The following is an 11,138-nucleotide window of genomic DNA, read 5'->3' as shown; positions in this document are numbered from 1 at the left end:
ATAACATTACTGAATATTGCACCATGAAAATTTTTTAATTAATAGTATTAATAATTTTTTTTGTTTAGGATCGTAAAGTTCAACTTAAATTATATATTAAATATAAATGAGGATAAACTTAAGAATATGTTTGCATCATATAATACTTATATTTCTAGAAATGCGATAAAAACAAATATACCGGAACCATAATTACTTTAGAGCTTATGTTCATGACAATCATGAAAAATTAAGAGTTTGTTTTTTATTTAATGTTCTGTAAGTACGTTATTACCATATTATGTTATATTTATCAAAAATAAAACAATAAATATTTATCATTTTAAATTATGGCAACATTTAAATATTTCAGTTAAAGTTGGTGTGTACGTCATTTGTCACAATATTGACTTGAAATTGAAATTTTTGGTAGATGTCCTTTAATGTGGTTAAATAATAATTAATTTGATTCGTATATCATAACTCAAAACGTTATGAAATATATATCCTTTACTTTTATTTTAACTTTAATTTTTGCGGGGTATGTGATAAATACAATATGGACTTTAGCTGAAATTTTTATACCGCCCGAATGCAGTCGTGGCGATAGATGTTTTACAAATTATTTGGCTTCAAACCCTGTACAACATCTTGTTCTATACACGTCCATAAAGGAATTTCCTTATGAAAATGGAAAATTTGAATCTTCGGTTAATAAAGTGTACACTTCGCTTAAATTCGACTATCGAAATCCGGCAACTATGTAGGTATAAATCTATTTACAATTTTTCGATAGTCTATTTGTTTAACTAATCGTTTTTATTTATCAGGGAAGTAACATTAAAAATACCTCGCAAGACACGTAACAATGGAACTTTCTTTATGCATGCCGTTCTTTTGGATGAAAGTCAACTCTACAACGACTTTATAGATATATTTAGAAGTGAATCCGTGCATACCTTACCTTTGGTTACATACACTGAACCTCAAGCTGCTACATTCAATTTACTCAAAGACAACGTAAGTATCATCAAGAAATATAAATACTTTATGAAAATAATTTAGTTGGTATGTGGATTCATAGTGCACATTTTCTGCAGACTGAGGGAGATGCACAAAAATATAAAGAAGTTAAACCATACTCACATATATCAACAGTAGCTCCATTGTCAATACTAACCGATAATTTGAACTTGCCTGCTCGTAAAATTCCGCCTGAATTGCATCCATATATGCGGTAAGAATATTTTTTGTTATAGAATAGAAATTAATTTATTTGTTGTTTTTGTTAACCTGTATCTGTTACTTCTATATCTGTGTGAACATTTGTTTAACATTCAAATGTAAAAAATAACTTCTAATACCTTTAACTCATATAAACAGCCACTATAACAAATTGCTAAGTTGAAATTATTGTTGTTATAAAGTAAAATTGACTTAGATGATATATGATTTTACATTTCAATGTTTGATGTATTAACATTTTGAATTCTAATCATTCTAGGGTCCGGGGCAAAAACTTTTTGCCAATTATACAGCATAATGTTCTCAAATCGAGGATATCTAATTTACTTCTACTAAATACCAGTACTACTGAAGTTAATGTCACTGTTAATGTGTCACCCTCGTCCTACGGTTCTTTGAGACTGGCACTACACGTGAGACTAGCTTTGAACCAGCTCCACAGTTTAGGATTCAGTGAAAAAGATATTGATGACGTCAAAGGCATCTTCGCTGATACAAATCTGTACTTATTATCAGCCACTGTTTTAATTGCTAGTTGTCATGTAAGTTGTTGCCATTAGGCGAATAAATTATATTATTATACAATAATCATTTCAACATTATTTGAAAATACATTAAACATTTTATAACTGTGATAATATATTTAAAGCTACTTTTTTTGTTTCAGTTACTATTTGACTTCCTAGCATTCAAGAATGATGTTTCATTCTGGCGTCGCAAGAAAACCTTAGCTGGTTTGTCTTCAAGAACGGTGTTCTGGCGAGCTTTCTCTCAGTCTGTGATATTCTTTTACCTTCTCGATGAGCAGACCTCACTACTTGTTCTAATTCCTGCGGGAATTAGTGCTCTGATTGAGGTATGCCTTTTACGATTGTCACTAGTATTATTAACTATCATTTACCGTGGCGAGTTAGATCTTATTTCTATCTCTTGTATTATAAATGTAAAGGTGTTTGTTATCATTCACACAAAATTAATGTAAGGTTTTCTTTCAAACATTATTTATCATATCGTTAAAAAAGATTTTATATATATTACAAATATTGTTTTGATTCTAATATTTTAATATATATATATTTTTTTATAACATTGGCAGAATAGTTTTAAACCGTCACTAGACTTCACTTGAAAATAATTATATTTATATTTCCAGATATGGAAAGTGAAGAAAGTTCTACACATACGTATAACATGGCGTCCGTTCCGTATATACCGGGAAGTGACGTCAGATGAGGCTGAGAAGACGACTGCTCGGGCAGATGCCGAGGCTATGAAATATTTGTCCATGTTACTATACCCGCTGTGTGTAGCGGGCGCTATATACTCGCTGGTCTACGAACCACATAAGAGGTTATAGAAAATATATGATTATCTTACATTTAATAGGCTACACTTATTAAATTACAAAAAAATAGATGATTTATAATCATTTCAAAAATATTAGTTATATAATGCAAGTACTTAAGAAAATTTTCATACATATAGTTTTTAATTTTAAGAGAAAAGTTATGTGAATGGGAGGGAGAAATAATGTATAATTTAAAATTAATACAAAATAATATAAAACTTTGAAAATCATCAAATAATATTCACTCATTGTATTTAAATAGTTAACTCTCATTTGCCATCAGTATTTTTTTTTGTCCTTTAAATTATTGCAATAACAAATTACAAAATATAAATCGTCAGTTAAAGATAAAAATTTGTTATTTACATAATTAGTTCCGTTGGCACTGTTTACGAAATTTATCTTGTTTCGTTGGCGCTACGTGATAGATTGATAAAAATATATCTTTATCTTTCCAGCTGGTACTCTTGGGCGTTACACAGTGTCGTGAACGGCGTGTATGCCTTCGGATTCTTATTTATGTTGCCGCAGCTGTTCGTGAACTACCGCCTGCGGTCAGTGGCTGCCCTGCCGTGGAGAGCCTTCATGTACAAGGCCTTTAACACCTTTATAGACGACGTCTTCGCCTTCATCATCACAATGCCGACCGCGCACAGAGTAGCTTGTTTCAGAGACGACCTAGTGTTTCTTGTTTATCTGTATCAGAGATGGTGAGTTCTATAATATATTGGTTGTTCAAAAAATCGTAAGCAATATCTGATATACCAATTCACAAGCGCTATGCAACTATATATATATATGCAGAAATAAAAACTAAATACTTAATATTATTTTAAGTGACGATTTAAAATTATTAAAAAAAATACAATAATTTCTGTACAAAGATCATAAAGTACTAAAGTATTGGGTTATTTTTGGGCTAGTAAATGTTTTATAATATACTATGTTCGTTTCCAGGCTCTACCCGGTCGATAAGACCCGTACCGATACTTCTGTCAGTATGGACGAAGTGGCCGAGGAGGTCACAGACAAACAGAAGAATGACTGATGTTATATAGGACATGTAGTAAATTAAATTAGAGGCTACGTTATATTATTTTTGGGTTCCGTACATCTGAATGATCATCCGTCCGTTTGGCGAATATTGTTATGATTTTATATATTCTAACATTGAAATGTTTTTGAAATAATCTGAATGAAATGATAATGCACTATTTTTACATTAAAAAATTGATTTTGTCAGACGGAGTGCTAATGAATTAAGTTCTTTATATTTTTATTATAAAGCTTGTCTATTGACGGATCGTTTAAAAGAAATATAATGTATAACTATCGCGGAACCCTTTGTTGACATGGAATTAAAAAGAATTATTCTTATCTTTAAGTAGTTAAAATTAATTTTACATGACATTATACGTTATTTATTGTTCTCAGTGTAACCTGCAGGTTTATTAATATTGTAAGTTATATGTTATAAAATTTTCATAGATGTCTGATTGTTTTAACAATTTATAGTTATATGTATACGCAACTATTATGTAAAAGATGATCGTAATAACTTTTGCAAAAGAACTTTTAAATTTGGTAATGATTCATTGATAAACATGTAATTCCTATAGAAGCCAGTGTTGCTATCGCTTGAAATTTTCCAATATCTTTAAGTTTCATTTTAATTCGGTTTATATATGTATAGAGACATGCTCAACGTTAAATAAAATGTTTTTTTGTTATATTTTTTGTTGTATCATTCCATTCTAATCATCATCATAATCTGCCTATCGGAGCACACTGCTGAGCAAAGGCCTCTTCTCACACGGAGAAGGTTAGAGCATTAATCACCACGCTTGCTCAAGATGGGTTAGCGATTTCCATCTTATAATTTGAAATTATACGACCAGGTTTCCTCACGATGTTTTTAACCGGCGGGCCTTTAACCTTCAGGCCTCCATGACTTATATCCATTCTAATAATTATTTAATTTTCCTAGATAATTATGTATGAATGTATTGACGGTATCAATAAAACAATAGGTTTAAAAGATGACGACGAATATAAAATTTCTGAAATAAATACACAATGTTTTTATATATGCATATGTAGTTTGCAAAAATCCCGATGTTTTTTATAAATAATTTCGTTGTAGGAAATTTTGCTTTCGTTTTTCTATAAAAGTTTGCATCGTCACACTAATTATGGACCTTTTCACGTTAAATAACATAAGTTAATACATTCTTGAATTAAAAATTATATATGTCGGAGCAATTCTTATTAATTGAGGGTAGTTGAAATTATCAGGTTTCAGACGGATAACCACCTGCGAAGCCACCTGTGCAAGTGTTACAGTGTGTCACAGCAATTTTGGTATGAATAGAGGCGAGAGTACAGATTGCAGATGGTCTCATTAAAATATTTTTTTGCCGAAAATATCCTTTTTTTGGTAAAAAAATATTTTAATAGAGTTTTTTATTACTATTTTATTTTAAATAAGTGATTACATTTAGCAATGTTATTACAAAACAGTATGCTGAAAACCTCTTAAACAATACATCATTTTATATTCCTGAGTTTTTTAGGAATTATAAAACTTATAGATTGTAATGATCCAAGTGACCATATTCAACTACAACTTATAGAGATAGTAACATAAGAGTTTTTGAGGGGACGGCGCGTACGCAGTCCCCTACTACCAAAAATTACGCGTCCGAGTTATCCACATAAGGGATAATCACAGAGGTCAACCCCGCCGCAGTGCAATGGAGGAGCCTCGCTCTGGGGGAACCGCCTTCATGATCACGGTATCCCCTACGCCAGGTAAGTATGCCTTGACTTCCTCACATCCACCGGGTCATTCTGAGAGCAGAAATCTTACTAGCGTGATGTAGAAATATGAGCCTTTTTGCTAGCGACACTCGTCGAGCATATTAGTAACTAACTATGTAGAGTATGACAAGAATGTAGAGCAAATTGAAATAACGCCATCTGTTGATAATGAAATAAGTTAACGATGTAAAACATTAAAAAGTGGAGAATTTTTTTAGTATTTTGGTAATTTTATTTAGTCTTTACATTGTGATTCTTAAATACGTTTTGTTTTGTCAGTGTCCGTCGTTAAGACTGTCAGTAAATAATTACCTTACTTATAATGAATTTTGATTAAAATTTTATGATAAATAATAAAATATTGTGTTTTACGTCCGCTTATTATGTTCAAAAATATTATTATAGATTTTTTTAAATATTATTTAAAAAGAATATATTCTTAAGATTATTTCTATTCTTGTATTGTCCTGAAAACACAATTTAAGTTTATAACAACATCATGCTCCATTGAAATCAACAACATCTTACTTAATTGAAATCATTAACGTCTAAGATATTCTTATGTTTTCGCTGTTCTTCCCTTTCATATTATTCTATTTTGAAAATCGATCAATGCATTTGCAGCGTTTCTTGGCATTTGATGTCGACCTTTCTTATAATGAGCTATTAAAAGTGTTGAATTTTTTAACTTATAAGGAATGTTCAGTTAATGTTGTGGTCATGAATAATTATTTGTCATGGAGGTTTTTTTTAAACACTATCGATATTTATTTTCTGCAATGTTTTGTGCGTATCTTCCTATTATTAATTTATATTTCTTTATTTAAACAATAATACGTACAGTAAGTAATAAGTAGATACGTAACTATTTACGTATCTAATTATTACTGTACGTATAACAATTTATTTCAAAATAATCTTCTTTCAGCGCCGAAGGTGCGAAAAAGATGTCTCAGTAAATGCAATCTTAGAAAGAATAAATACTGTCAAAGGTACAACAGGTACACTGCATCTCTGTTGAAGCAAATTCATCTTTGATATCAAGCCCAAGATCGTAAAAATAGTAAAGCACCCAGTAATCGACGAAAAATATCCAAAACAATAGAAAAGAAAGAATCTTAACAGTTCTACTTATCAAAAACGCTAATAAAATAAAATGAAATTCAATATACATTACACAATTCTTTGTGATGCTTCAATAAACAAACAAAAGAATGATTTTTGAATTTAACTTATTAACCTAAAACTGCTTAAATTTTTTTTAGCTCAGAGGCTACTACACTCACCTTTGCGTTTTAACCGTCACAAACTCCTATCAGAAATAACTCAATAAGCCTGCCACTGCCAGATTAGTTTGAACATTTAGAAAATTAATAATAAACATGCAGAACAAGTATCAGAAGCAAAAACCACATAATTATCATATTATATTTTAAATGGTCGAAACACACTATCTTATACATTTAAATGAAACTAATATTATTCGGATATACTATACAGTCTTTATATCCGAATAGTATATAAGAATATTATTAGTTTCATTTAAATGAATAAGACTCGCGAAAGTCTTAGATCTCATTACACTATCTTATAATTTTAAGTAACGTTAAGCAAACACTTTAACAAAATGAAAATAAAAATTGAAAAAAAAAACAATAATAATATATATATGTATCAACAACGCTATATTTTATTATAAATCATATCACACTACACATTATTTATTATGTATTTAAGATCATTGATAAAAACATTTAATGTCTGGCATCTCAAACGTTTTCCAACGACAAAACCTAACGTTTCTGTAAACAAAAGAGAAATACGATAAAAAACTACAAAAATTACTAAAGCTCCTTAAGAATTTCATAAATTTAAATCATTTCTACATCCTTAACTCATTTTATTATCAACAGATGGCGTTATTTCAATTTGCTCTACATTCTTGGCAAAGTCTACATTTTTATTTACTAATATGCTCGAGTGGTGTCGCTAGCAAAAAGGCTCATATTTCTACATCACGCTAGTAAGATTTCTGCTCTCAGAATGACCCGGTGGATGTGAGGAAATCAAATCATACTTACCTGGCGTAGGGGATACCGTGATCATGAAGGCGGTTCCCCCAGAGCGAGGCTCCTCCATTGCACTGCGGCGGGGTTGACCTCTGTGATTATCCCTTATGTGGATAACTCGGACGCGTAATTTTTGGTAGTAGGGGACTGCGTACGCGCCGTCCCCTCCATAACTCATATCATACTTCCTTTATAAAGTGGAAAAACGATGTCACTTTATTATAATAAAATCTAGTAAACTTTAAGACTTCACTTTAAGAAGGCTGGGTCAACTTAGAACTTATGAAAGTGTTTGGTTAAGTCAATAACCGAGGTGTTTATTATAATCTTGGTCTCATTTATTATTGAATATTAGGTAGTTCCTCACAAGATACTCCGTGTATTGATAACTTGATGTATTATTCAATTAAAAGTTTATATTGCTATCCTTATAGAAAAAAACTTTTGCTAAAGCTGTGTTACATATACATTAACAATAGAAAAATGAAATTTTAAATATCTATTCAGTAGTATATATATTCAGACATAAATTTTTTGATAGTATAACTTTCCAACATTAGTAAGTGATATGACTGCGTCATATTAGTCACAATTTAAGTGGTCTAAAATAACCAAAGAAGGCGTTTCGAAAACCTTGAGTTACAATGTAGGATTATTGTTTATCTCCAATAATATTTAATATTGTAATTAATATTTAGTAGATAAAACATTAGTAACGATACAAAAAGGGGGTTATCGGCTCATGTTTAATAATAAATCCACAGAATCCATTTAAAGCTTCGCTGACGATCTCGCAATACTGACACGTCACCCCACACACTGCCAAGTACTATTCAATGAAGTAAATAAATTCTGAGAGTCTAAGGCTGGACTGAGGAGAAAAACAAATAAATGTCACTGTCTGTGCCTCGGTAGGTGGAATACAAGATATACCTCATACTATCCGGGATTACGTTACGTTAGGTGGTCAATTCGTTTCAACGGTTACGGAAAATGCTCCTTTTACGTTTCTCGGTCCTAAAATAGATAATATAGGTCGTACTCCATCCTTAGAAGGAATAGTAAATATCTTTTTGAACGATCTTCACAAGATCCATAACCAACGGATAAGTAACGTCAAAGAAGCTTGGATCTACGATTATAATTATCTAATATCACGTATGAATTGGCTTTTCTTTGTCTAAGATTTTAATAAAACCCTTTTATTAAAGTTAGATGCAAGCGTCCTAAAGGTGTTGTAGTTGTGGCTCGGGCTCGTGCTGCCGGCTGATTCATCAGCGTTATTCAGGGATTGCAATAATTTTGGGATGATTCTAGAAAGGCCATCGGAGCTTTATAAACATCTAAGAGTTTCGAAGAGACATCCTGGGGAAATCAAATGATGACGTCGTTACATCACTTCCAAAATACAAAGATGCCCTAGAGCTAGAATCACGTCTTCAATTCCATAAACAGTTTATGATAGGAGCACAAAGTAACATGCAATGAGATTAGAAATGTAGAACGATTGCCTACACATAGATTTTTGACTCTCCCAGACCAGAGTAATCTATTAAGATGTGGTAAAGGTGTATGGTATTCCTGGATAACGGTCAATACTCTCGTCATCGTGATAGAGTTTTAAAAAATCATCGGTGAAGCGGTTAGTCTTTCGATAGCCAAAGCAAACGAAAGAAATTACGACAAATAAGCTATCAATAGGTTTTGTGAGAGAAGGCAGTAGGGCTACAAAATCAAACCTTACTTTATCATTAAAGATACTTCGGATTGGACTATAATGAAGGATAGATAATCAGCGTCTCGACAAGCCATTTTTTATATTAGCGTATTTTAAAGCGGGTTATGTTAATAGAGATTACGGTTCCTTTGGAAACCACCATCCCCAAACTCCATGCCTTCAAGGTCAAGAAGTATTACAAGGTCACTAACGAACTCATTTAGAATAGGTTCGTTGTAATTTTGCACACGGTAGAAGTAAAGGCGAGATGAATAACAGCCAAATCTCTCTACAACATAGTAAAAGACTTGGGCCTGTCAAGAAATAACATCAGTTCATTCTCGGGACGTGCGTCGAAGGCAGCCCTTGTAGGTTCGTTTCAAATTTGGTTAGGTAGATAGCGAAGCTTGGACTGTTGAGGTGAGCGTTTAATGCAAGTTAGATAGGGGCCCCTTAAACCTACGCCTAGGTCGTAAGTCCCAGGAAATGGAGCAATAAATAAACTCTTTATTGACGATACATTAAATTATCACTAAGATTATAAATAAACACCTCGGTTATTGACTTAACCAAACACTTTCATAAGTTCTAAGTTGACCCAGCCTTCTTAAAGTTTACTTGATTTTATTATAATAAAGTGACATCGTTTTTCCACTTTATAAAGGAAGTATGATATGAGTTATTGAGGGGACGGCGCGTACGCAGTCCCCACTACCAAAAATTACGCGTCCGAGTTATCCACATAAGGGATAATCACAGAGGTCAACCCCGCCGCAGTGCAATGGAGGGGCCTCGCTCTGGGGGAACCGCCTTCATGATCACGGTGTCCCCTACGCCAGGTAAGTATGAATTTACAACCTCATTACCACAGAGTCATTCTGAGAGCAAATTTCTTACTAGCGTGATTTAGAAATACGTGAGTTCTCGTAAGCGCCACCTATTGTGGCAGTCAGAAATTAATCAGTATAGAGCATGTACATCTGTACGTAGAGCATAATTTTGAATATTATTGAATGGTTTGTCATTTTATCGATGGATAGTTAGTTTTTTTATTATTTTAACTAACTTAGGAGAACTTGGTGATGAGCCCCAAGTTGGTACACCCACTGTCCTAATCCTCTAACACTCGTTGCTAAAGTAGGGGACGACCTATCATTACCGGTCGTAGTGAAATCTGTGATCGACATTTCTAGGTCGTGGCAGGCGGTGCTCTCCTTTTGCGAAATGGACATGGCAAAGGAGGCAGCGGAACGGTTAAGGAAAGATAACCCGAAATCGACCTAACAATTATGTTTTACCTATTAACATTCAGTTTCACTTTAATTCTTCGAGTATATATGCCAGTAAAATTAATTAATAGTTTTAAAAATATTCAGAATATCCAAGTTTCCGTGATGCAGCGGTTCACATCACATCTGCCTAACAAGCAAAAGGTCCCCGGTTCGATCCCGGGCGGACACAAATTTTTTTCACTTAACCTTACTTTTCTTTTTATTTAAAACTTTTACATAAAACAATGAATATGAATTGCATAATTCTATAGTTTCACTATAGTATTAATATTGTTTGCAATTCAATTGCAATTTCTAAGAAAACTAATGAAATTTTAATTTGGCTCTCGGCCCATAATATTAAACGATACAAAAGCCGTTTTCCCAGAATATTTAAACATATATATTTAAAATACCTTAGATATCAATCACTGCCATATTGACATGTTCACTCAACTCTTTTCCCTAATTAAGCAAATATTAAAGTTTTTTTAATTCCTAATTATTATGAAATAAAATGTTGCTACAGAACTAAATATAAAAAATAAAATAGTGACAATTTCCTGGTTTTAATAAAAAAACATGTGTTGAAAACGTCTATATTTTTAGCAGAGACACGAGTCAACAATTGATATACTCGTACACTAACACACTTGTCGTATCTTAACTTGTAGAGCATTTTAACTATG

General features: G+C 32.2%; 1 protein-coding gene and 3 non-coding genes across 4 annotated transcripts; 2 read left to right on the top strand and 2 right to left on the bottom strand.

Annotated features, from left to right (window-relative positions):
* Positions 1-370: 370 nt before the first annotated feature.
* Positions 371-4,302, top strand: LOC116779053 (lipid scramblase CLPTM1L). The gene is made up of 8 exons (XM_032673197.2): positions 371-742; positions 810-999; positions 1,080-1,216; positions 1,484-1,766; positions 1,892-2,080; positions 2,378-2,574; positions 3,031-3,282; positions 3,530-4,302. The coding sequence occupies exons 1-8, from the start codon at positions 474-476 to the stop codon at positions 3,618-3,620; spliced, it is 1,608 nt and encodes a 535-aa protein (XP_032529088.1). The 5' UTR covers positions 371-473; the 3' UTR covers positions 3,621-4,302.
* Positions 4,303-5,227: 925 nt separating this feature from the next.
* On the bottom strand, positions 5,228-5,391 carry LOC116779292 (U1 spliceosomal RNA). Its single transcript, XR_004354192.1, has one exon. It is a non-coding gene; the product is annotated as a U1 spliceosomal RNA (small nuclear RNA).
* A 2,074-nt stretch (positions 5,392-7,465) lies between these two features.
* Positions 7,466-7,629, top strand: LOC116779289 (U1 spliceosomal RNA). The gene has a single exon (XR_004354190.2). It is a non-coding gene; the product is annotated as a U1 spliceosomal RNA (small nuclear RNA).
* Positions 7,630-9,862: 2,233 nt separating this feature from the next.
* Positions 9,863-10,025, bottom strand: LOC133318738 (U1 spliceosomal RNA). The gene has a single exon (XR_009752507.1). It is a non-coding gene; the product is annotated as a U1 spliceosomal RNA (small nuclear RNA).
* Between the last annotated feature and the right edge of the window lie 1,113 nt (positions 10,026-11,138).

The sequence above is a fragment of the Danaus plexippus genome, chromosome 6 (assembly GCF_018135715.1).
Source record: "Danaus plexippus chromosome 6, MEX_DaPlex, whole genome shotgun sequence".
NCBI lineage: Eukaryota > Metazoa > Arthropoda > Insecta > Lepidoptera > Nymphalidae > Danaus > Danaus plexippus.
Note: the sequence above shows the minus strand (reverse complement) of the source record. Positions and strands in the feature narration are given on the sequence as shown.

What these genes read in the sequence shown, in the direction of transcription:
- LOC116779053 (XM_032673197.2), top strand. Translation starts at nt 474, where the DNA reads ATGAAATATATATCCTTTACTTTTATTTTAACTTTAATTTTTGCGGGG. An exon ending in GTCTACGAACCACATAAGAG is followed by an intron (nt 2,575 to 3,030) that starts GTTATAGAAAAT and finishes TTATCTTTCCAG; the next exon opens with CTGGTACTCTTGGGCGTTAC. An exon ending in GTTTATCTGTATCAGAGATG is followed by an intron (nt 3,283 to 3,529) that starts GTGAGTTCTATA and finishes GTTCGTTTCCAG; the next exon opens with GCTCTACCCGGTCGATAAGA.